Genomic DNA, 27,564 nt, shown 5'->3' with positions numbered 1-27,564 from the left:
CGTGGGGAAAATGTTTCATATTGTGGATGGTTTTGCACTGTAGTTCACCAATACTTCAAACCAGGGCTTGACATTGGCACCCGGCCACCCGCCAAATTCGGCTGGAATTCGGCTGTGGCGGGTAACGCAGTCACTCTTACTAACCACTTTTGGCGGGTGACATTCCATATGCCACACAGAGTTTTTCAATTTTTCAAAACTCAAAGGCGACAGCCTTACCAAATTTTTCCACCGCCTCTATGTGTTGGCATGGTAAAACATGATTTTGTGCGGGAGAATAGTGCTGTCAATGAAATCTGGCAACCTTGCATACAGGACCACACGGGTCCTGACATCCGGGATGAATAAAGTCGGAAATACAGGTGGATCCTAGTTTTCTTTTACACCCAAGCATGTCAAATATTTCAATAAAACGTAATAACCTCAAACTACATCCAATCCGCATAATTTTTTAACTTTTCAGGTGACTTCTAGTAGCTTACAATTACAGATTTCTTTAAAGCGAGATCGCCAGACAAATGAATATGACGAGTAAAAAGATAATCAGATTAGGGTATGTGTTGTCACCAAAAACATTGGGCTATATATGCAATATACAGTGAAAACAATATACGATTAACATATTTAAATCACTAAGAATATAAATATATGCACGTGAAGACTTGGGATCAGCGACAGCAGCTGAGTATAGTACAGATGAAGGAATTTGAGAGAGAGGGAGATTAACGATGTGGTGTCAAGGCAAGGATGGAGGAAAAAATTACGTGACAAAGCTGTAATATATACAGCTCTGTTTCGTTTTTATGCAAGTCTTTATTAACAAGAATATAGCTTAACAACGAAAACAGACAGCAATAATATTGACTGCTATTAATTATATAGTTGATAGAGTAAATAACATGCTAATAGGACTATGTTAAGAATAAGTATAATGCATATATAGGCATTGCAGCATGCATTAGCTGCTCAAGTGGACAACAGGGCAGATTTAACACTTGGCAGATTTAATAGTTATCCTTTACAAGTGTGTAGCCACAGAGGGGAGTCCAGTGGGTTGGGGTACCACCTTTGCCTAATTTTCACTAGCCAATATATATATATATATATATATGGTGACTAGTGAAAATGCAGAGTGGCTAGTAACTTTGGAAAACCCCTAGCCACAGCGGATGGTGAGCCAAACTAAGCCCACTTCTCAAGTTATGTTTCGGATAATATAGATAACTTGAAAATGCCATTGTCTTGAATTATTCTTCTTGATTAGATTTCTCTGAATGTATCAGGTTGTTTTTGAATAACAAATGTTCACAATGGCAAGTGACCTCCAATATCATGCATGGTCTACCACTATCAACTGGTCTCTCTCAATTCTCCAAAAATAATTGTATTTTATAGAATATGAATACGAATATGAAAACAAAGTTTCAAGTTCATTTCATTTTCCTGTACTTTGTGCCGTGTGTTTCGGAACACAGCCGTGGATATCTACAAACTGCCTTCAGACATAATTTTGTTCTCTTCAGTGACATTAGACTGTCACTAGAGGGCGCCAGAACTATATATTTCAAACAGTGACATGCACCCACATTTCATACCACAGAGGGGCTGTGGAATACAGTACAGAGTCATTGGTTAAATAAAGAAACAGTTCTGTTTGAAATAAATATCTGCAAACTTTAATTAACTAATTGTATATGAGCCACAAGAGCACCTCCTCTTGACCTTACTAATCAAATGCCCTTTACGTTTGGCTACTTTAAAATAAATAAAACCGGTGCAGATCAATTTGTTTTGGCCCTCAAAGTTGAACAGTTAGAGTTGAATCAGCTTAGTGTTTCACCTCTTGAATCAGGATGCCATAGGGTCTAATGGAATTCTCCACTATTCTCATCTCTTCTTCCTCTGATGTCCCCTCTGGAACATGAACCAGCCAGTACCTCTCCTCCTCTGGACATATCACTCTCTCACACGGATTGATCCTGTTCTGCATCACCACTCTGTATGTTTTACCATTCGTCATTGACTTGAAAGTCTTTGTGTAATAGTCTCTGGCAATATCCAGGTGTGGAGTAGAATAGATTCCTCTTCCAAACTTATCTCTGCTTCCAGCTTTGAAGTGGCACTTTATGATGCTTTTGGCTCCATCTATAGTGGTTCCGTGGTAGGAGACTGGCCACTCTCCTGGTGCAGACTCACTCCTCCACCCGTCTGGGCCCAGCCAGGTGTTCCCATCTGGGTATTTATCCAGAACCTTCAGAGCCATGCGGTACCATCCACAAGGACGCTCGTACGGCTCATCACCCCTCAAGCAGTTGGATGATGTAGACAGCCTGGTGAAGTCATAGTCGTAGTCTGGATCAAAGAAGTCCTGTTCATCTATGAAGAACTCTTGTTGCACAGAGAAACAAAGGTCTAAGACTTTGCGCTGGACTGTCCTCTGTGGTGTGAGGATGACTTTACTGCCGAGAATGGAGCCAGTGAGAAACTCGTCCACAGTCAGCGAGGTTCCTTTGGATTTCTCTGGAAACTTGCGGAGTGAAAAAACAGGTTTTCCCAAGAGTGCTGAAAGTGCTTCATAACGAATATCTTGGTCGACCATGATGGTAGAGTTTGAATAATTAGCAAATAAGTTAGCTGGAGGTTTCAGTGATACACTCTGAGACAGTTTCAACTTCTTAACTTCTGGTTTGTTTCACTTTGTCTTTCACTTTCATCATTGCATGAGGTTTCTAAGTATAGTTCGGGATCAGATATCACATTGCACATTATGTCTGTGTTGTACAGTAATAGGTGAAATGAGCAGCCAAGTTACAGAAATTGTTCAAAATTGATCATAGACGGTCGTAAAAAGACATACAAAATGTTTCAGACCGAAATACAATCTATGCTGTTCTGCAATGGCAACAATCGCTCCCATCTACCAAGAACAGGACATGCTACCACCTGTTAATGTACATTACCAGCTGTCTGAATACTAATATTAGACTGGGACATGACAATACCTTTTAAACAAGCTACACTGCAATGAGCCCATAACCACCCTTGAATGAGTCAGAGTTTGGAGTACAGTATATCAACACATACACTGAACAAAATTACAAACGCAACACTTTTGTTTTTGCCCCCATTTATCATAAGCTGAACTCAAAGTTCTAAGACTTTCTCTATGTACACAAAATGCCTATTTCTCTCAAATATTTTTCACAAATCTGTCTAAATCTGTGTTAGTGAGCACTTTTCCTTTGCCAAGATAATCCATCCACCTCACAGGTGTGGAATATCAAGATGCTGATTAGACAGCATGATTATTTCACAGGTGTGCCTTAGGCTGGCCACAATAAAAGGCCACTCTAAAATGTGCAGTTCCATCACACAGCACAATGCCACAGATGTCCCAAGTTTTGAGGGAGCGTGCAATTGGCATGCTGACAGCAGGAATGTCCACCAGAGCTGTTGCCTGTGAATTGAATGTTCATTTCTCTACCATAAGCCGTCTCCAAAGGTGTTTCAGAGAATTTGGCAGTACATCCAACCAGCCTCACAACCACAGACCACGTGTAACCACACCAGCCCAGGACCTCCACATCCAGCAACTTCACCTCCAAGATCATCTGAGACCTGCCACCCGGACTGCTGCTGCAACAATTGGTTTGCATAACCAAAGAATTTCAACACAAACTGTCAGAAACAGTTTCATGGAAGCTCCGCTGCATGCTTGTCTTCCTCATCAGGGTCTCGACCTGACTGCAGTTCGTCATCTTAACCGACTTGAGTGGGCAAATGCTCACATTCGATGGTTTCTGGCACTTGAGAGGTGTCCTCTTCACGGATGAATCCCGGTTTTCACTTTACAAGGCAGATGGCAGACAGCGTGTATGGTGTCGTGTGGGTGAGCTGTTTGCTGATGTTAACGTTGTGGATCGAGTGGCCCATGGTGGTGGTGGGGTTATGGTATGGGCAGGTGTGTGTTATGGAGAACAAACACAGGTGCATTTTATTGATGGCATTTTGAATGCACAGAGATACCATGATGAGATCCTGAGGCCCATTGTTGTGCGATTCATCCACGACCATCACCTCATGTTGCAGCATGATAATGCACGGTCCCATGTTGCAAGGATCTGTACACAATTCCTGGAAGCAGAAAACATCCCAGTTCTTGCATGGCCAGCATACTCACCGGACATGTCACCCAATGAGCATGTTTGGTATGCTCTGGATCGGTGTATACGACAGCGTATTCCAGGTCCTGCATATCCAGCAACTTCGCACAGCCATTGAAGAGGAGTGGACCAACATTCCACAGGCTACAATCAACAACTTGATCAACTCTATGCGAAGGAGATGTGTTGCACTATGTGAGGCAAATAGTGGTCACAACAGATACTGACTGGTTGTCGGACCCCCCCCGGAACCCCCGGACCCCCCCAATACAGTGAAACTGCCCATTTTAGGGTGGTCTTTTATTGTGGCCAGCCTAAGGCACACCTGTGTAATAATCATGCTGTCTAATCAGCATCTTGATATGCCACACCTGTGAGGTGGATGGATTATATTGGCAAAGGAGAAGTGCTCACAAACACAGATTTAGACAGATTTGTGAACAATATTTGAGAGAAATAGGCCTTTTGTGTACATAGAGAAAGTCTTAGATCTTTGAGTTCAGCTCATGATAAATGGGGGCAAAAACAAAAGCGTTGCGTTTATAATTTTGTTCAGGCTACACGCTACACAGGCCTGTAGCTATACACTTTCAAAGAAATAGAGTTATTGTTCATGATATAAATTCACAGTTTCAGCTGGATTTGGTTGACATGAGTGCTTACAGTGTGGAAAACGATAACATGAAATGTATGTTAACATGCATAGATGTATTAAGCAAATACGCATGGATTCACGTGCTGAGAAATAAAAGCGCTATCGAGGTAAAGCGAGCATTTGAAGACATATTAAAATGAAGAACACCACAAAAGTCCAAACTGTCAAGGGAAGGAGTTTTTTAATCCACATTTTGAAATGTTAATGAAGAAGTACAACATAAAACATTTTGCTACAGGAAATGATGTCAAAGCGAGTATCGTTGAGAGATTTAATATAACAAATCATGAATGTGGAGGTATCTGACCATAGCTACCATCAATCTATTAAGATGAAGCCTGCTGACGTTTGTGAAGAAAATGTTAGATTAGTTCTCAAGAATCTGTATGGTACAACAATAATGAGAAATGGTAATCAAAGCTACAAGTTCCGGGTTGGAGATACTGTGAGACTCTCAAAGTTGAGTGGAGCATTTACAAAAGGCTATGAAAAAGGATATGAATATTTTACAATAACAGAATGCATTCCTCGGGTACCTCCTGTATATAGAATAAAATATTATGATGGTGATGTGATAGTTGGGACCATTTATGAACAGGAATTACTGAAAATAATCATGGCTAAGGATAAAACTTTTAAAGTGGAAGCAGTTCTGGATGAGAAAGTACATAAAGGCACATTATCCAAAATATCATCAACAAGGTTAACATTTCGGTCAACAGTTTGCTTAGTCTCAGTCACATTTACTACATCAGCCCCAGACTCAGACCCGGGTAGACTTAAAGTCAATGTGTTTGTATCAAGCACCCCCTGGCGCACAACAGTCAAACATCTTTGTAAAATGGCAGAGTATCTTTTAGTTTTCTCATGTAAATCCATATCAGGCTTCAACAGTATATTGCAAATCGATGAGTCCAAATTTTTTTCAACAGATTGTCTTACATCGTTGCTAGTCGTTTTGGAATCTCGCAGTTTTTCTAACTGATGTTGTGGCACCAGAAAAATATTCTGAGCATGATCCATGTTGTTTAACCGTGTCTCGATGCAATTAGACTGTTTAGGAAGGGAACGGCAACACTAAGTAACAGTAGTAGAAAACCTCCAGATTGGTTGATGGTTTTTCTTTTCCTTGTATGTAAATAATTGTGGCTTTTTGTCTCTTTACTTTTTGGCGCTGCGATTCTGTTAAGGGTATATTTCCACGCCGTAGATTAAGCGCTATTTCACAGAGTGATAGAATGAGGTCGGTGGATGCTGAATCTAAAATAACTTTTCTTTGACTTGCCGGTGCCTTAAATAACATCTTCAAAAGTGGTACATTTCTACGAATGCGTTTAGACATGATCAAACTTTCTTAGGAACGTACACGACAGGCCAATCCCCTGAAAATAACCCTGTTCTCAGACGGTAGTCTTCTGGTGTTGTTGCTTTAAAGTCCACAAGTATATAACCAAAAGGCGGAATTGTTGCATCTTCAAAACTCTCCATGAAGAATCGAGAACGACCTGGGTATATCTGTCTGCCTAAAATATTAATCTGCTGATTGTCACAGGGGTTTTTAAAAGATGAGGTAGTTTGTGTTCAAGTTAATAGTTCTACTAGATTTGACTTTAACAAACATGTTTTGGACAAGGTAAATTGCACTCAGGTTACGGTGGTGTGAATATTGTGTGAAAACTCTCTCCATCTCCAAACTCTCTGATGCACTTTTCATTAAATCGTCAACAATTAAAAGGTTGTTTTTCTGAATCGGTAACAGATTGTCATCACACAGCGATGTTGGTAGACCTTCTATAAAAGTAATCTCCCTCACCTTCAACATTTCGTCATACAGTGGTCGCCAACATGAATTAACCCAGATGATATTATGAATTTCTTTGGAGAAAACAACGTCAGCATTATCCAACAACATCATCACAAAATATATTTTACCAGAGTTACTGGGGCCACTAATGACACAGCTGAACGGGTGTTGTAGTCGCGGGTCAAAACCGCTATCCATCCTAGACTGTGGTTTAGTACCCATAAGGCCTTGTGCTGTAATCAGGGAGCAGTACACGCTTGTTGTACACAACTCTGAAACGCTTAGACACTACACGGTTTTTCAACGTGAATGTTCTTTTATCTCTAGCAATTGTGTCTGCATTAGCAAGGACATGATCATCATCACCACCCTCGCCCCGTATTTCATCCTGTATAACAAAGGGGTGTGCGGAAACAGTTGCATACCATTGCAGGTATGCCATGCCATTCATTGTATTCACACCGTAGTAATGCGGTTCTGGATGGGGGCCAACATAGTTCTCATTCTCCTCGATGTTAAACTTGTAAGGAAAGTAGCCTTTTTTAGAATCCTTAAAACCCATAGCACATGCCAAGGCTGACAGCTTCATCGGTAGGAAACAATGACAATGTATCTCTGATTGAATGTGCTGTCTGTAAAAATCATGAGCTTGCTACCATTAGCAATATGTGTCGTGCCAATACCATTGTTAGCAAGGTACTGCATCAAGATGTAACCATCAAAACATTTAGAGTTGTGTGCTATAAATGTGTAGTCATTATATTTGGGTTGCCTAAACTTTTGTAAAAAAGCAGCGACACAACCATCTCCGGCTGAACACCACGTCTCTTTTCAAAACTTATTGCGCCCACAAAATTTGGAGTGTGTACACAATTCACCGGATTGGCAATTGTCTCAAAATCATATAATATGTAGTGCTCACTGGGGTCCTCGGGCTTGGGTGGTTTCATAAAACACTGATGATTCTTTTCAACTGCCAGATCCATGTTGCAATTAGGACACATGTTAGCCGTGCACTTGTGCGCTTTATAGTTGGTAATGCTAACGTTGTAATAACGGCTACAATCGACACAGTATTTCTTCTGGTCACAACTGCTAACCCAATGACCCGCACTTTTGTGGAACTTCAAGCCTTTATGATGGTCATAACAAAAGTTAGAATAACAAATCCACTTACAGTCCGGGCACTGCTTAGTGTTACGGGGTTGGGTATGACAGTCTTCATGAAGGCAGACACTACAGCTTTGTTTACAACCATGATCACCACAGGTGTTGAAACCTGTAAATCAACCTTTTGGTCAAGAGTATATAAAGCCCCCTGTAACCATAAGACTTAGAGCAACCCATCCTGCAGTTAGTGTATCTTCTGATTCAACCCATCCTGCAGTTAGTGTATCTTCTGATTCAACCCATCCTGCAGTTAGTGTATCTTCTGATTCAACCCATCCTCCAGTAGTTTATCTACTGATTCAACCCATCCTGCAGTAGTGTATCTTCTGATTCAACCCATCCTACAGTTAGTGTATCTTCCGATTCAACCCATCCTGCAGTAGTGTATCTTCCGATTCAACCCATCCTGCAGTTAGTGTATCTTCTGATTCAACCCATCCTGCAGTAGTGTATCATCTGATTCAACCCTTCCTGCAGTAGTTTATCTAATGATTCAACCCATCCTGCAGTTAGTGTATCTTCTGATTCAACCCATCCTGCAGTAGTGTATCATCTGATTCAACCCTTCCTGCAGTAGTTTATCTAATGATTCAACCCATCCTGCAGTAGTGTATCATCTGATTCAACCCTTCCTGCAGTAGTTTATCTAATGATTCAACCCATCCTGCAGTTAGTGTATCTTCTGATTCAACCCATCCTGCAGTAGAGTATCATCTGATTCAACCCTTCCTGCAGTAGTTTATCTAATGATTCAACCCATCCTGCAGTTAGTGTATCTTCTGATTCAACCCATCCTGCAGTAGTGTATCATCTGATTCAACCCTTCCTGCAGTAGTTTATCTAATGATTCAACCCATCCTGCAGTTAGTGTATCTTCTGATTCAACCCATCCTGCAGTTAGTGTATCTTCTGATTCAACCCATCCTGCAGTAGTGTATCATCTGATTCAACCCTTCCTGCAGTAGTTTATCTAATGATTCAACCCATCCTGCAGTTAGTGTATCTTCTGATTCAACCCATCCTGCAGTAGTGTATCATCTGATTCAACCCTTCCTGCAGTAGTTTATCTAATGATTCAACCCATCCTGCAGTTAGTGTATCTTCTGATTCAACCCATCCTGCAGTTAGTGTATCTTCTGATTCAACCCATCCTGCAGTAGTTTATCTAATGATTCAACCCATCCTGCAGTTAGTGTATCTTCTGATTCAACCCTTCCTGCAGTAGTTTATCTAATGATTCAACCCATCCTGCAGTAGTGTATCTAATGATTCAACCCATCCTGCAGTTAGTGTATCTTCTGATTCAACCCTTCCTGCAGTAGTTTATCTAATGATTCAACCCATCCTGCAGTAGTGTATCATCTGATTCAACCCTTCCTGCAGTAGTTTATCTAATGATTCAACCCATCCTGCAGTAGTGTATCATCTGATTCTACCCATCCTGCAGTAGTGTATCATCTGATTCTACCCATCCTGCAGTAGTGTATCATCTGATTCAACCCATCCTGCAGTTAGTGTATCTTCTGATTCAACCCTTCCTGCAGTAGTTTATCTAATGATTCAACCCATCCTGCAGTAGTGTATCATCTGATTCAACCCTTCCTGCAGTAGTTGATCTAATGATTCAACCCATCCTGCAGTAGTGTATCATCTGATTCAACCCTTCCTGCAGTAGTTGATCTAATGATTCAACCCATCCTGCAGTAGTGTATCATCTGATTCTACCCATCCTGCAGTAGTGTATCATCTGATTCAACCCTTCCTGCAGTAGTTTATCTAATGATTCAACCCATCCTGCAGTAGTGTATCATCTGATTCAACCCTTCCTGCAGTAGTTTATCTAATGATTCTACCCATCCTGCAGTAGTGTATCATCTGATTCAACCCATCCTGCAGTAGTTTATCTAATGATTCAACCCATCCTGCAGTAGTGTATCATCTGATTCAACCCTTCCTGCAGTAGTTTATCTAATGATTCAACCCATCCTGCAGTAGTGTATCATCTGATTCTACCCATCCTGCAGTAGTGTATCTTCTGATTCAACCCTTCCTGCAGTAGTTTATCTAATGATTCAACTCATCCTGCAGTAGTGTATCATCTGATTCAACCCTTCCTGCAGTAGTTTATCTAATGATTCAACCCATCCTGCAGTAGTGTATCATCTGATTCAACCCTTCCTGCAGTAGTTTATCTAATGATTCAACCCATCCTGCAGTAGTGTATCATCTGATTCTACCCATCCTGCAGTAGTGTATCATCTGATTCAACCCTTCCTGCAGTAGTTTATCTAATGATTCAACCCATCCTGCAGTAGTGTATCATCTGATTCTACCCATCCTGCAGTAGTGTATCATCTGATTCAACCCATCCTGCAGTTAGTGTATCTTCTGATTCAACCCTTCCTGCAGTAGTTTATCTAATGATTCAACCCATCCTGCAGTAGTGTATCATCTGATTCAACCCTTCCTGCAGTAGTTTATCTAATGATTCAACCCATCCTGCAGTAGTGTATCATCTGATTCTACCCATCCTGCAGTAGTGTATCATCTGATTCAACCCATCCTGCAGTTAGTGTATCTTCTGATTCAACCCTTCCTGCAGTAGTTTATCTAATGATTCAACCCATCCTGCAGTAGTGTATCATCTGATTCAACCCTTCCTGCAGTAGTTTATCTAATGATTCAACCCATCCTGCAGTAGTGTATCATCTGATTCAACCCATCCTGCAGTAGTGTATCATCTGATTCAACCCTTCCTGCAGTAGTTTATCTAATGAGTCAACCCATCCTGCAGTAGTGTATCATCTGATTCAACCCTTCCTGCAGTAGTTTATCTAATGATTCAACCCATCCTGCAGTAGTGTATCATCTGATTCTACCCATCCTGCAGTAGTGTATCATCTGATTCAACCCTTCCTGCAGTAGTTTATCTAATGATTCAACACATCCTGCAGTAGTGTATCATCTGATTCTACCCATCTTGCAGTAGTGTATCATCTGATTCAACCCATCCTGCAGTTAGTGTATCTTCTGATTCAACCCCTTCCTGCAGTAGTTTATCTAATGATTCAACCCATCCTGCAGTAGTGTATCATCTGATTCAACCCTTCCTGCAGTAGTTTATCTAATGATTCAACCCATCCTGCAGTAGTGTATCATCTGATTCTACCCATCCTGCAGTAGTGTATCATCTGATTCAACCCTTCCTGCAGTAGTTTATCTAATGATTCAACCCATCCTGCAGTAGTGTATCATCTGATTCAACCCATCCTGCAGTAGTGTATCATCTGATTCAACCCTTCCTGCAGTAGTTTATCTAATGATTCAACCCATCCTGCAGTAGTGTATCATCTGATTCTACCCATCCTGCAGTAGTGTATCTTCTGATTCAACCCTTCCTGCAGTAGTTTATCTAATGATTCAACCCATCCTGCAGTAGTGTATCATCTGATTCAACCCTTCCTGCAGTAGTTTATCTAATGATTCAACCCATCCTGCAGTAGTGTATCATCTGATTCTACCCATCCTGCAGTAGTGTATCATCTGATTCAACCCATCCTGCAGTAGTTTATCTAATGATTCAACCCATCCTGCAGTAGTGTATCATCTGATTCAACCCTTCCTGCAGTAGTTTATCTAATGATTCAACCCATCCTGCAGTAGTGTATCATCTGATTCAACCCATCCTGCAGTTAGTGTATCTTCTGATTCAACCCATCCTGCAGTTAGTGTATCTTCTGATTCAACCCATCCTGCAGTTAGTGTATCTTCTGATTCAACCCATCCTGCAGTTAGTGTATCTTCTGATTCAACCCATCCTGCAGTAGTGTATCTTCTGATTCAACCCATCCTGCAGTTAGTGTATCTTCTGATTCAACCCATCCTGCAGTAGTGTATCTTCTGATTCAACCCATCCTGCAGTTAGTGTATCTTCTGATTCAACCCTTCCTGCAGTAGTTTATCTAATGATTCAACCCATCCTGCAGTAGTGTATCTTCTGATTCAACCCTTCCTGCAGTAGTTTATCTAATGATTCAACCCATCCTGCAGTTAGTGTATCTTCTGATTCAACCCTTCCTGCAGTAGTTTATCTAATGATTCAACCCATCCTGCAGTTAGTGTATCTTCTGATTCAACCCATCCTGCAGTAGTGTATCATCTGATTCAACCCATCCTGCAGTAGTTTATCTAATGATTCAACCCATCCTGCAGTAGTTTATCTAATGATTCAACCCTTCCTGCAGTAGTTTATCTAATGATTCAACCCATCCTGCAGTAGTGTATAATCTGATTCAACCCATCCTGCAGTAGTTTATCTAATGATTCAACCCATCCTGCAGTAGTGTATCATCTGATTCAACCCATCCTGCAGTAGTTTATCTAATGATTCAACCCTTCCTGCAGTAGTGTATCATCTGATTCAACCCATCCTGCAGTAGTGTATCATCTGATTCAACCCATCCTGCAGTAGTTTATCTAATGATTCAACCCATCCTGCAGTAGTGTATCATCTGATTCAACCCATCCTGCAGTAGTTTATCTAATGATTCAACCCATCCTGCAGTAGTTTATCTAATGATTCAACCCTTCCTGCAGTAGTTTATCTAATGATTCAACCCATCCTGCAGTAGTGTATCATCTGATTCAACCCATCCTGCAGTAGTTTATCTAATGATTCAACCCATCCTGCAGTAGTGTATCATCTGATTCAACCCATCCTGCAGTAGTTTATCTAATGATTCAACCCTTCCTGCAGTAGTGTATCATCTGATTCAACCCATCCTGCAGTAGTGTATCATCTGATTCAACCCATCCTGCAGTAGTTTATCTAATGATTCAACCCATCCTGCAGTAGTGTATCATCTGATTCAACCCATCCTGCAGTAGTTTATCTAATGATTCAACCCATCCTGCAGTAGTGTATCATCTGATTCAACCCATCCTGCAGTAGTTTATCTAATGATTCAACCCATCCTGCAGTAGTTTATCTAATGATTCTGACGTGCTGTTGACTTGCTCCCGTGCAACCAGAATAAATCAACACAACCAACCGGTATCTACGTTTGAAGAATTTTGATTGTAAATCGTATTACAGAGGGAAATTTGTTGTGTCTCAGCAAAACCAACAGCAAAAGGTGTAGAATCATTATTCATCACCACATATAAATGCTTTTTTTTATTGATAATTTGATCTATCAGTAGAGTTTGAGTTTTACGCTGCGGGGCACCACCCTCACGGTTGTTGACAATTTGTACCACCAGTCCTAGTGATTCAATAAAAATCTCAGCATTACTCTGCATAACACTTTCAATTAAATTACCAAACGTGTGTTCATCATATTAATCTGCGCTTATGGTCACATGTTGATGGTTGTTCCGTATCTGGTCTATAGTCAGTGTTATCTCTTGCCATTTCTCTAGCTTTACGTTTAAATAACAATCCCCTCAAAAGTTAAAATAATATTCTCTCAAACACACATTCACATACATCACAGTTTGCATTAGTTGACGGTAAAATATGTATTACCTCCAGCTTTCAAGCATTGTGTAATGGGGGGAACAATGAAACAAAAATCCCCTGAAGCTGTGCCAGGAGGGTGGTTCCGTAACTGAATTTGTTATGGTGGGTGGGTAATCTCCAACATCTTCGGATCCTAAATCTGTTGGTTGATATATAGAGTACAAATTATCAGCTGTATGTTGTTACAAACCCTGTGGCTCTAGCAGTCTAGGGTGGATGGTACAGTGACCCGTAACATAAAACTCATGCAAAGTAGTGTAGTATGAGAACAAATGACAGACAACCAAAGCTACCGTCAAACATATAAAGTGTATCATGAACACACAGTAAGTGTTACGGTAAAGGGGCTGAGCTGGACCCAAGGAATTAAATAATATAGACAAAAACCCCTAAACTGAACTATGAACCTATACAGAAATACAGTGGGTGGTCCGCTCAGTTCTAACTAGTGTTTTCAGACAAAGTTCTCCTACGGGTTGTGTATGCCCAAGGGCGACTTGCTAAAAATCCCCTATGAACAAAACACACAGGTGAAACAGGGACTAAACAGCAAACAATTAACTAGACAACACCAAACAAAACACCACAGCAATACATACAGCACTCACATGAAACAGGACAAAGTGAGATGTATGCGCTACGACTGTGTGGTGTATGAATATACAAAGTGTCTGTCTATCAAAAGGGTGTGTCTCAAGAGTTTTTGTCTATGTCAACGTAACAGAAGAACGGGGCAACCGTATTCAGGTATTTCAAGCTGATGATAAATAATGTTAAAAGAGTCCAAACCTGGGTTTTCCCAACAAGGCTGACTGTAATTCCACTCATCCCTAAACCACAGATATAAAAAAAGACTATGAAGGACAGATAAAAGCTTAACGTTTGGATTGCTCAATCACTTTCATGTATTTGTTTAATATATTCTTCAAATGAGTTGTTTATTGGCGTTTCTAATTGCAACACAATTCAATGCAATTCTTTCAAATAAAATATATTGTACTTACTATGTAAACAGTCTACGCTGAAAACAACAGATGACATCTGTGTGAGCTTTGGATTTAATAACGACTCAACCGGGGCGCCTCCAAAAGGTTACACCTCTTAACTTTGTCATTGGTTATACACTCACCTAAAGGATTATTAGGAACACCATACTAATACTGTGTTTGACCCCCTTTCGCCTTCAGAACTGCCTTAATTCTACGTGGCATTGATTTAGAAATGTTGGCTCATATTGATAGGATAGCATCTTGCAGTTGATGGAGATTTGTGGGATGCACATCCAGGGCACGAAGCTCCCGTTCCACCACATCACAAAGATGCTCTATTTGGTTGAGATCTGGTGACTGTGGGGGCAATTTCAGTACAGTGAGCTCATTGTCATGTTCAAGAAACCAATTTGAAATTATTCAAGCTTTGTGGCATGATGCATTATCCTGCTGGAAGTAGTAGGGGTGTAACGATTCATTTTAACCACGATTCGATTCGTATCACGATTCGTGGTTGTTTATACGATTCAAGGCCGATAATGGTTCATTTAGAACGATACGATCCGAAACGATTCAGTGACTTGAAATCGATTCAGTATCTTTTCAGCCAAAAATTCTACCTGTTTGACTGAAATAAATACCTGGATACTGGACAGTGCAGGTGAGGTGTCCTAGATTCCTGTTGTTTCTTGTAAGGGAATCAGGTATCAATTAATTATGGATATAAACAAACAAGTAAACAAAAATTAATGGCAAATGCATTCACATTTTATTTGAATAAAGTGCAACCAACACTTTAGGTTGAATTAACAGGAAGTTAAAATGTTCTGCTCTCATTTTCAATATTCAATACATTTTCAATAAAAGTACAGTAAGTGCGACCAACAATTCAACAGCAGATTTACCTGCTACTTTTGCTGTTGTTTTTCAACATAAAAATACTACTATATTAAAATCAGAAATAAAGTGCAACCAACATCTCTTCAGGTTGAATTAACAGTAGGTTTACTTGCTACTTTTACTGTTGTTTTTCAACATAGAAATAATACAAATACAGTATTAATATCAATATCAAATATCAAATGAAGTGCAACCAACACTTTCCACACACTGGACCGCAATGGTGGCTTGATACCTTCTCGCTCGTCTGCTTCTCCTCTGCCATCTGCCATGGTATGTTTTGTTGTCTTTGTGCTGCTGCTGGCCCGGGGCGATGACGTCACGGATAGGTAGACTTTATCATTAAAAGTGCTAAGAAAAAACATTCCTATAAAGTCTGACGTGCTTAAATCCAATGGGTTATTTCCTAGTATCGATACAATCGATTGATTACATTTTAAAATGATGTTAGATCGATATATGTCGTCCGGAAGGCCAACTTGCTGAGCACAGATCGATGTAGTTGGATCATAGGAATATATATCGATACATCGATGTAGTAGATGGATCGTTACACCCCTAGGAAGTAGCCATCAGAGGATGGGGACATAGTGGTCATAAAGGGATGGACATGGTCAGAAACAATGCTCAGGTAGGCCGTGGCATTTAAACGATGCCCAATTGGCACTATGGGCCCTAAAGTGTGCCAAGAAAACATCCCCCACACCATTACACCACCACCACCATCCTGCACAGTGGTAACAAGGCATGATGGAACCATGTTCTCATTCTGTTTGCGCCAAATTCTGACTCTACCATCTGAATGTCTCAACAGAAATCAAGACTCATCAGACCAGGCAACATTCTTCCAGTCTTCAACTGTACAATTTTGGTGAGCTTGTGCAAATTGTAGCCTCTTTTTCCTATTTCTAGTGGAGATGAGTGGTACCCAATGGGGTCTCCTGCTGTTGTAGCCCATCCACCTCAAGGTTGTGCGTGTTGTGGCTTCACAAATGCTTTGCTGCATGTTGTGGAAATTTCTTAATACAGTGTATTTTTTACTGATTAAAGGACTAAGTCCCTCTGTTTAGATAGATAGATGAATGTGAGGGTTCTGGCATTTGCTTAGGGGGCATCATTGACTAGTGTCAGCTGATGAAAGGGTTACTCTTTATCTCCTTATCTGTTTGAACTCACCAGGGCATCTATTGTCTGTCCAGATACTGTAAGAACTCTTTAAGTTGAAGAAGGTATTTATGGCGGGAAGGAGAGCTGTCCTTGGTGTGAACCTTTGGGTAAACGCTACAGTAAACATTCTGGCAGGAGGGATAAGGTGGGGGAAGATAGCATTTGACGTGTGTTATAGAACAAAGGGAATGTGTCCTGATTGATCTGGAATGTCCAGGATTTGTCACACCCCTCTCCTGTCTTTAAATACTGTCGATTGCCTGTTTTCATTTAGAAACTATCCACCGTTACTTTGTAACCTGTATACTTTCTCCTTGCAAGTTTCATTAAAACCGTTTATTGCGCAATTGATTTCTCCTGTCTTACCTACCATTTTCGTACAACTATTTGGATTTTAGAAATTGCCATCACATGCATACCTCGGTTGTAACGAGTGGTTATTTCAGTCAAAGTTGCTCTTCTATCAGCTTGAATCAGTCGGCCCATTCTCCTCTGACCTTTAGCATCAACAAGGCATTTTCGCCCACAGGACTGTCGCATACTGGATGTTTTTCCCTTTTCACACCATTCTTTGTAAACCCTAGAAATGGTTGTGCGTGGAAATCCCAGTAACTGAGCAGATTGTGAAATACTCAGACCGGCCTGTCTGGCACCAACAACCATGCCACGCTCAAAATTGCTTAAATCACATTTCTTTCCCATTCTGACATTCAGTTTGGAGTTCAGGAGATTGTCTTGACCAGGACCACACCCCTAAATATATTGAAGCAACTGCGATGTGATTGGTTGATTAGATAATTGCATTAATGAGAAATTGAACAGGTGTTCCTAATAATCCTTTAGGTGAGTGTAGTCACAGCATGCAAAAGAGGGTAAAATGGCTACGGCCCGTTTATTCCCTGAATAAATAAACCGTAAAATTAGACGTCCTATTTTAAATGTTCAATTGGATTTGGTTAATTAATGTACTTTCACTTAGTTTGTATTTACAATGATACCTGGGATAATACTTGTGTTCTCGGACCTACGCCTGATGCTCATTACTGGCGTTTTAAATTCTAGCCTGGTAAACTGACACATGGGGTTGATTGATGTGTCTGCGTTTAGAGTTCTAGCCTGGGGTATCAAGGGGTTCACTCACTGATTGTTCCTTGATTTTAGTGACTTCATGCATCTGTTTTCTGTTGATTTGCCTTTATTTTGAGAGTTTTTCCCCCTACTGTTGCTGTGTTGATAAGATAAGCGATTTTTTTGCGAACAGCAACGATATTAGCTGGGTAGAGCTCTCTGAACTTTTAGTTAACGTAGGAGATTGGCTAGTGTGACGACTGCGACCTCTGCTGGTTCACCTCCCCCTGCAGCGGGCGGGCCCCAGCGGTCGACGTCACCTGCTTTCTGACGCCACCGTCTCATCATACATTTCACCTGTGTCTCGTTTGTGCACCTGTTCCTCATCATCGCTGTTTCCCCCGGTATATATGTTCCCTCTGCTCCCCCTGTCTTTGTGTGTAATTGTCTCTTGCCATGTGAAGAGCTGTTCAACGCTTTGTGTTAAGCTCATGCTATTTCTCTCGCTGAGATATAGATATATTAAACTATCATTCCATCACGCCTTCTCCGGTTCCTCCTTGCTCCTCTCAACCCCCGAAGCCGTGACAGAATTACACACCTAAATAAAGACAGCAAGGATATGGAGCCTACGAGAGCCACAGGCGAGGTCGGTGTTGCGGAGGCGGTCCAGGTACATTCAACGATGCTGGCCAGCCTAGGCGCTGCAATGGACAATGTCTTAAAAGCGGTGCAGCGCCTAGAGCTGAGCCAGCAGACCCCCGCAGCACCGGCCGTTTCTCCGCCTGCCCCTGCCGTGCCGCCAAGCATGGGGGCACTGCATCTCCCCTTACCCAGGGATTTCGACGGGGCGGCGGACCGCTGCCAGGGATTCCTTCTACAGCTGGACATCGCGCTCCAGGCGATGCACCCTGCGCCGACCGAGGCACAGAAGATCACCTCGCTCGTCTCCTGCCTGTCCGGAAAAGCCCTGGAGTGGGCCACCGCCGTCTGGAACACCGAGCAGCCCACCCAGGGCAGCTACGCCGAGTTCACCCGCCGCTTCCGAGCCGTGTTCGACCATCCACACGAAGGAAGAGAGGCGGGTGAACGGCTGTTCCACCTACGGCAGGGGACGAGGTCGGCGCAGGAGTTCGCACTGGAGTTCCGGACCCTGGCAGCGGGATCAGGGTGGAACGAACGGGCTCAAATCGACCACTACCGTTGCAGCCTTCGCGAGGACGTCCGGAGGGAGCTGGCTTGTCGAGACGTGTCCCTCTCCTTCGATCAGCTGGTTGACATGTCCATCCGTCTTGACAACCTGCTGGCTGCCCGAGGACGTCCCGGAAGAGGCCCGTCCGTTCCACCCTACCAGCCCGACACCGCCGTCCCCATGGAATTGGGGGCGGCTGCACTGCCGGGCAGACGTCGGGGAGGACAGATGCGGAGTGCCTCCAGGGGGCAACGAGGCCGTAATACAGCACCACACCGCACCTCCCTCCCTGAGTCGAGAGGCGACAGGCATGGCACTTCCGCGTCACCCCAGGTAGCACATGCACATTCACCACTAACCTCTTCCCTTTCTATGTGCACTGTCCCTGTTAGGTTCCCCGGCTTTCCGCTGCTTTCCCGGTGTAAGGCGCTGGTAGACTCAGGCGCAGCCGGGAATTTCATGGATAGATCCTTTGCCCTGCGGTCACGCATACCCCTCCAGGCCCTCGACACCCCCCTGCCCGTGAGAGCTCTAGACAGCCGGCCACTAGGGTCAGGTCTGGTCACAAGTTGCACTGTTCCCCTCCTCCTGGTCACCGACAACCGACACAGTGAAACCATCTCATTTCACGTGATCGACTCACCCACATTCCCAGTTGTTTTAGGTTTCCCCTGGTTGTCCCTACATGACCCCGTCATCTCCTGGTCTAGTCGACATCTGTCGGGGTGGTCGCGGAAGTGCCAGGGTAGGTGTTTGGGTGTTTCCGTTGGCTCGACCTCGGTGGAAAGTCCAGACAGTGCGCCCGCCGTGCCCATTCCCCCCGAATACAGGGACTTGGCTACGGTTTTCTCCAAGGCCAAGGCTGCTGTGTTGCCACCACACCGGCTGGGGGATTGTGCGATAGACCTCGTTGACGGAGCCGCACTCCCGAAGGGTCATGTGTATCCACTGTCCCGCACTGAAACGGAGACTATGAACGCCTACGTTACGGAAGCGTTGGAACAGGGCTACATTAGGCCCTCCAAGTCACAGGTCTCCTCGAGTTTCTTTTTTGTGAAAAAGAAGGACGGTGGTTTGCGCCCGTGCATCGATTACCGGGCGCTGAACAAGATCACCATTCCGTTCCGCTACCCTCTCCCTTTAATCTCTGCGGAGGTGGAGAGGATGCACGGGGCCCGCTTTTTCACCAAATTAGACCTCAGGAGTGCCTATAACCTGGTGCGTATCCGGGAAGGAGACGAGTGGAAAACTGCCTTTAGTACCACGTCCGGCCATTACGAGTATTTAGTGATGCCGTACGGGTTGATGAATGCTCCTTCAGTCTTCCAGTCCTTCGTCAACGACATATTCCGGGACTTGTTGTGCGAAGGCATGGTAGTGTATATTGATGACATCTTGATATTCACTGCCACCCGCGCCAAACATGTCTCGTTAGTGCGCAGAGTGCTGGCTCGACTGCTGGAGCATGACCTGTACGTGAAAGCCGAGAAGTGTCTGTTTTTCCAGTCGTCTGTGTCCTTCCTGGGATATCACTTTTCCAGCGCAGGTGTGGCTATGGAGGAGCCTCACATTGATGCCGTGCGTAATTGGCCGACCCCAACCACGGTTAAGGACGTGCAACGTTTCTTAGGCTTCTCTAATTACTACAGGAGGTTTATCCGGGGCTTTAGCCAGGTCGCGGCTCCGATCACCTCCCTTCTGAAGGGGGGGGTGACCCGGTTGCGGTGGACCATGGACGCGGAGCGGGCGTTTGTGGAACTGAAACACCGTTTCACCACCGCTCCGGTCCTGGCCCATCCCGACCCGTCGCTCCAGTTCATCGTGGAGGTGGACACGTCCGATTGTGGGCTCGGTGCCATCCTCTCCCAACGGACGGGGTGTCGTAACGCGCTCCGTCCCTGTGCCTTCTTCTCCCAGAAGCTCAGTGCGGCGGAGCGGAACTACGACATAGGTGATCGTGAGCTGCTGGCCGTGGTTCGAGCTCTGTCGGCGTGGAGGCACTGGTTAGAGGGGGCTAAACACCCTTTCCTCGTCTGGACTGACCACCGGAACCTGGAGTACATGCGGGCAGCGAGGAGGCTGACCCCTCGCCAGGCAAGGTGGGCTATGTTCTTCACCCGGTTTGTGTTTACTCTCACCTACAGGCCGGGGAGTAAGAACGTCGGGGCTGACGCACTGTCCCGCCAGCATGACACGGAGGAGAGGCCAGTGGATGATGCTCCCGTGCTCCCGGAGTCATGCATCGTGGCACCGGTGGTATGGGAACTGGACGCGGACATCGCCGGAGCACAGCGCGACGAGCCCTCTCCGCCCACATGCCCTGAGGGCCGTACGTATGTGCCGGCGTCTGTCCGCGACTGCCTCATCTACTGGGCGCATACATCTCCCTCCTCCGGTCATCCTGGCATCGGGCCAACAGTGCGCGCCCTGGCCGGCAAGTACTGGTGGCCCACTTTAGCCAAGGACGTGAGGGTATACGTCTCTTCCTGCTCGGTGTGTGCCCAGAGTAAGGCACCCCGGCACCTACCTGTGGGCAAGTTGCACCCCTTGCCCATTCCACAACGACCATGGTCCCACATTTCTGTTGATTTTTTGACGGATCTCCCCCCTTCCCAGGGCCATACCACCATCCTGGTCGTTGTGGATCGGTTCTCGAAGTCCTGCCGCCTCTTGCCTCTGCCCGGCCTTCCTACTGCCCTACAGACCGCGGAGGCCCTGTTCACACACGTCTTCCGGCACTATGGGGTGCCCGAGGACATCGTGTCTGACCGGGGTCCCCAATTCACGTCTAGAGTGTGGAAGGCATTTATGCAGCACCTGGGGATCTCGGTCAGCCTGACCTCGGGCTACCATCCCCAGTCCAACGGGCAGGTGGAACGGGTAAATCAAGAAGTGGGTAGGTTCCTCCGGTCCTACTGCCAGGACCGGCCGGGGGAGTGGGCAGAGTTCCTGCCGTGGGCAGAATATGCACTAAATTCTCTGCACCACTCCTCCACGGGCGTGACGCCTTTCCAGTGCGTCCTGGGCTACCAGCCGGTCCTGGCGCCGTGGACGCCGAGCCAGACCGGTACCCCTGCGGTGGACGACTGGTTCCGGCGGGCAGCGGGCACATGGGAGGCAGTACAATCCCGCCTCCGGCTCGCTGTCCGCCGTCAAAAGGCCTCTGCGGACCGCCACCGCGGGGAGGCCCCGGTGTATCGGCCGGGCGACCGGGTCTGGCTCTCGTCCAGGGACCTGCCCCTCCGCCTGCCCTGCCGGAAGCTGGCCCCGCGGTTTGTGGGGCCTTTTAAAGTCCTGAGGAGAGTCAACGAGGTAACATATCGGTTACGCCTTCCCCCCGACTACCGTATTAACCCCTCGTTTCATGTGTCTCTCCTCAGGCCGGTGGTGGATGGTCCCCTCCAGGGGTGTGAGGTGCGGGAGGTTCCCCCTCTGGACATCGAGGGGGCCCCGGCGTACTCTGTCCGCTCCATCATCGACTCGAGGCGCCGGGCGGGGGGCCTCCAGTACCTCGTGGAGTGGGAGGGGTACGGCCCGGAGGAGCGGAGCTGGGTTCCGGTGAAGGACGTCCTGGCTCCCGCCCTTGTCCGCGACTTCCATCAGCGTCGGCCGGACCGCCCTGCTCCGCGCCCCCCGGGTCGGCCCCGAGGCCGGTGTCGTCGCGCGGCTGGGGCCGCGCGTCAGGGGGGGGTACTGTGACGACTGCGACCTCTGCTGGTTCACCTCCCCCTGCAGCGGGCGGGCCCCAGCGGTCGACGTCACCTGCTTTCTGACGCCACCGTCTCATCATACATTTCACCTGTGTCTCGTTTGTGCACCTGTTCCTCATCATCGCTGTTTCCCCCGGTATATATGTTCCCTCTGCTCCCCCTGTCTTTGTGTGTAATTGTCTCTTGCCATGTGAAGAGCTGTTCAACGCTTTGTGTTAAGCTCATGCTATTTCTCTCGCTGAGATATAGATATATTAAACTATCATTCCATCACGCCTTCTCCGGTTCCTCCTTGCTCCTCTCAACCCCCGAAGCCGTGACAGCTAGGTTGTAGGCATGACGTCTTTTACTCCAGGCAGTCTGAAGACCATGTAACGTTTTTGTAGTGTTCAGCCTGTCCTCACCTATGGTAATTTCCCCTACATTAGTATGTTTACTTTTGGGATAATCAAAACATTAAGTGAAAGCAAAATACATTTTCCTCTCAACAGCTTTAATGTTTACATTTATGATTTATGATTTTTATGATTGTAGTAATGGTGGAGACCTTAAGTCATCCGACATTGTTAATTGCTAGAACAGATTTGATGTCTTTGCATGACATATGCATGAAAGTAGTGATTTTGGCTGACTGCCACTATTTTGAATGACATGGACATACATCTAAATTTGAGTACATTCCCTAGACTTTAGGAGGTAAATTGAGTCATGATGTTTGTTTTGTTTCAACGTAGTTTGGCCGTTGCCTGTGGAAATGCTAATTTTGTTATGCTACTTTGGGACTTCCTTCACACCAGCGACTGTGTGGTACAATTGTTTTTGATTTCCTTTGTGGATGTTTTTCTTATTTTCGTTTGGTTTTCATAGATTATCAGTTTGCGACTTTTTATTGAATGCATGTTAGAATTTTATTTTTCATTTCGGTCCTGTAATGGTTCTGCTTACACTTTGAGTCATTTTCTGTTGACTCTGTCGTGAATGCAGGGGGGACTGTATGAAATGATTATCTATGATGAAAAGTTGATGAAAAGAGTTAGAGTTCAAAGCAAATTAAATAGGTACTTAAAGAAGTTACGTGAATAATCTAGTTTGTCTAATTTTGGTTTTTGAGAAGTTTGTTTTATACAAAATCTAACATGGCTATGGTTTAGTGGAATACATCTTACCATTTTGACTTGGTTTGGATAAGAAATAACTAATTTGATGGGAGTGTTACTGTTCAGTTTGTTTAATATTTGAATAAGAAGTAATCATTTTAATCGTATGCATTATGGAATAAGTGGGATGGAATAAGTGGGTAAAAACGTGCAGGGAGCATATTATGTTATTCCTTACATGTTTACTAAATGTTGCCATGTATTCTAATTTTATTTCTGTCCTAGTAGGCAATCATTGGAATGTTGATGGTTAACAGATGCTTCTGAGGTGTAAGGTTGCTTGCTATTGTCTGGCCTCAAGATAACACCACTCTGTCCAATGAGATTGGACTTATCCTTAGGTAAGTTGACCACCCCCCACTCCAGGGAGAGCCCTTAGGTGATAAGACAGAAAAGGGGGGGTCATGATTTATGACAGGATTACAGAAGTGTCTTTTATGTGCTAGGATTGTAAGAAGAGACCTGTAGAAGTTCACACTGAGTTTAATCTTGTAGAAATTTGGCTAAATAACAGTTATGTTAGCTGACCTTCAAGATGGTGTGAAATGTTTGATTTGAAATAAGGTATTTGATCATTTATGTGAAACAATTGTCAATTTGATTGTAGTTCCGATACAACACAATCAGATGTAAATTATAAAGGTGAACTGAGAATTGTTCAAGAACTACTATTAGAGAATGGTACTTCAATGTAAGCAAACTATCTTAACTGATGAGTTATTGAAACAGTAATGGAAAATGTGAAATTGTGTTTTTCTGTTCTTTGCGTTGGTTGTTAAATCAACTATAGAAAAGAGTGGACTTTTTATTTTGCTACACTAACAGAACAGAAGCACCAGAAATGTTAATGTTTTAATGATACTGTTACTGATTACAACTGTTTTAATCTATATGGACTAAAGAAGTAGAGAGATATTGGAAATATAGGGTTTGAGTGTTTGGTAGTGTGTGGTTCAAATGTATCAGCAAGATGCAACAAGCTAATGTAATGGACATATTTGTGATGATGTACTGTGCAGTTGCAACAAATCTTCTCAAGATTCACGGACAGGTACAGGACACTTGAAAGCGATTCGGCAATAGAGGACTTGTTGGAGCCCAGAGAGAGAGAGCTTGGCTTTAAGGACAACTGTGAGGTGGCTGAGATGAGATGGATCTCACTCACACACACACACAAACACACACACAGACTGTCCTGTCCTGCAGTGGAGTCTACTCTGGGGCGCAGCACGTCTAGGCGCAGCAGGTCTACAGGATGCTGGGTTCCTGTGAGCTGGACTATTTCTAGTCATGATGATTCTGCAATATGTGATGGAGAAGGGTGGGCTGTACTGAATGTATATAGGCCTGAGGTCAACCGTCAATGGAGAGCTCTTCACCTGACTCTACTATGTGTTGTTAACTGCTCCAGGTTTGCAAATCTTGAATAAAGTTTTACTTGTGAAAATAATGTACAGTTTCTGTGCCTATCTCATTTAGTGATTTCCACGACAACACTCCGTCACCTTGTCAGCTAAGCAACACTATATTGCCCTGCTAACTTCTCTTATTGATTCAAATTCAAACAGCTGCAAACATTGTGTGATATTACTGTAGCAAGCTAGCAAATGTCAGCTAACCGCTAGCTAACATAAAGAGTGACCGAGGCGAAAATGAAGACTGGAGACAGTTATGTGTCTTATTGTACTGAGTGTTAGAAGTAAAGAAATGTTTAACATATCTTTTTTTGGAACTACTTACTGAAAGCCAACCCACCAATGTCAGGCTGTCAGATTCCCACACATGCACAGTGCCTGCACCATGTGCCCCTGCTGAGGGCTGGAGGGGCAGTGGAGCAAACCATTATGTGACAAAGAGCGGGGGGGTTGCAATCTTTTGAAATGTAAAAACGTGCTATAAAGTGAAGTTAGTTTCGGCAGAAAACACACACAGAGCTAGTAACAAACTGATTTTATTAAGCATTTGTCTAAGACAGCAATACGTTTTGGATCAAACAACAGAAAGAAAATATTCACATTTAGGAAAGAATTACATCCCCCTTTGCAAACAAATCATTGGTTTAGAGCACTGTTTCCCAATCCTGGTCCTGGGGACCCAAAGGGTTGTACATTTTAGTTTTTACTTCAGCACTCACACACCTGATTCAAATAAAAGTATTGATGATAGGTTGATTATGTCAATCAAGTCTGTGAGTGGTAGGGCAACATTTGCAACAGGTGTGTGAGTGCTAGGGCAAAAAAAAACATGCACCCCTTTGGGTCCCCAGGACCAGGATTGGGAAACAGTGGTATAGAAGACCAAAGAAAAGTGACAACCAATTAAAAGCCTATTAATTGGTTGTCTATTAAAACAGAGAGAACAGTGGACAACACTCCCTTAATGACCTGCTGAACACCTGAACCTCATATTCTGCTGTGAATAAAACTAGAAACACTTCCAGATTGTATGTCAGAGTTTATATAATACAGTGCCTTGCTAATGGATAAACACCCCTTACTAATTCTCTATTTTATACAAAACAAATGTAATGACATTTTAAAATGATACATTTTACTTGATATTTTATTGTTAACTATATTGAAAAAGTACTTTATATATATTCAAGAAAAAGTAACTCAAGTTTGAAGTTCTACATTGTCCATTTCCTGGCAGATAATTATATTTGTATTAACTGATACTGCAACTCAGATTTGAATTGTTGTCGCTCTTGTCAGATTCACTGTCGGTCTGGTCAGTTTCACTGTCGGTCTGGTCAGATTCACCCTTGTTCTTGTCAGAATCACTGTCGGTCTGGTCAGATTTACTGTTGGTCTGGTCAGATTCACTGTTGTTCTGGTCAGATTCACCCTTGTTCTTGTCAGAATCACTGTCGGTCTGGTCAGATTTACTGTTGGTCTGGTCAGATTCACTGTCTGGTCAGATTCACTGTTGGTCTGGTCAGAATCAGTACCATCACTATCGTCTAAACACTCTTTCACCTCTTGAATCAGGATGCCATAGGGTCTAATGGAATTCTCCACTATTCTCATCTCTTCTTCCTCTGATGTCCCCTCTGGAACATGAACCAGCCAGTACCTCTCCTCCTCTGGACATATCACTCTCTCACACGGATTGATCCTGTTCTGCATCACCACTCTGTATGTTTTACCATTCGTCATTGACTTGAAAGTCTTTGTGTAATAGTCTCTGGCAATATCCAGGTGTGGAGTAGAATAGATTCCTCTTCCAAACTTATCTCTGCTTCCAGCTTTGAAGTGGCACTTTATGATGCTTTTGGCTCCATCTATAGTGGTTCCGTGGTAGGAGACTGGCCACTCTCCTGGTGCAGACTCACTCCTCCACCCGTCTGGGCCCAGCCAGGTGTTCCCATCTGGGTATTTATCCAGAACCTTCAGAGCCATGCGGTACCATCCACAAGGACGCTCGTACGGCTCATCACCCCTCAAGCAGTTGGATGATGTAGACAGCCTGGTGAAGTCATAGTCGTAGTCTGGATCAAAGAAGTCCTGTTCATCTATGAAGAACTCTTGTTGCACAGAGAAACAAAGGTCTAAGACTTTGCGCTGGACTGTCCTCTGTGGTGTGAGGATGACTTTACTGCCGAGAATGGAGCCAGTGAGAAACTCGTCCACAGTCAGCGAGGTTCCTTTGGATTTCTCTGGAAACTTGCGGAGTGAAAAAACAGGTTTTCCCAAGAGTGCTGAAAGTGCTTCATAACGAATATCTTGGTCGACCATGATGGTAGAGTTTGAATAATTAGCAAATAAGTTAGCTGGAGGTTTCAGTGATACAATCAAGGTCAATCTGAGACAGTTTAAACTAACTTCTGTTTCACTTTCACTCTGTCTTTCACTTATATCATTGCATGACGTTTCTAAGTATAGTTTTTTTCACCTTTGCCTGGTCATACCACATAAACAACATGTTCCTTATCCATCCTACCTTCTGTTGTGTATCTTCCTCTATCCAGTCCTAAGACCCATTTTTCTATCCCCATCCTGCTAAAGATTTACGTTTATCTCAGTACGTCATACTTCCTTTACCACAGCACAACCAACATTCCTTTTC

General features: G+C 44.0%; 1 protein-coding gene across 1 annotated transcript; it reads right to left on the bottom strand.

Moving 5' to 3' along the window:
* Positions 1-1,796: 1,796 nt before the first annotated feature.
* LOC117594751 lies at positions 1,797-27,451 on the bottom strand. The gene is made up of 2 exons (XM_034293465.1): positions 26,475-27,451; positions 1,797-1,840 (listed from the first exon to the last, which is right to left on the bottom strand). The coding sequence occupies exons 1-2, from the start codon at positions 27,231-27,233 to the stop codon at positions 1,829-1,831; spliced, it is 771 nt and encodes a 256-aa protein (XP_034149356.1). The 5' UTR covers positions 27,234-27,451; the 3' UTR covers positions 1,797-1,828.
* Between the last annotated feature and the right edge of the window lie 113 nt (positions 27,452-27,564).

Source organism: Esox lucius, chromosome 7 (genome assembly GCF_011004845.1).
Source record: "Esox lucius isolate fEsoLuc1 chromosome 7, fEsoLuc1.pri, whole genome shotgun sequence".
Taxonomy (NCBI): domain Eukaryota; kingdom Metazoa; phylum Chordata; class Actinopteri; order Esociformes; family Esocidae; genus Esox; species Esox lucius.
Note: the sequence above shows the minus strand (reverse complement) of the source record. Positions and strands in the feature narration are given on the sequence as shown.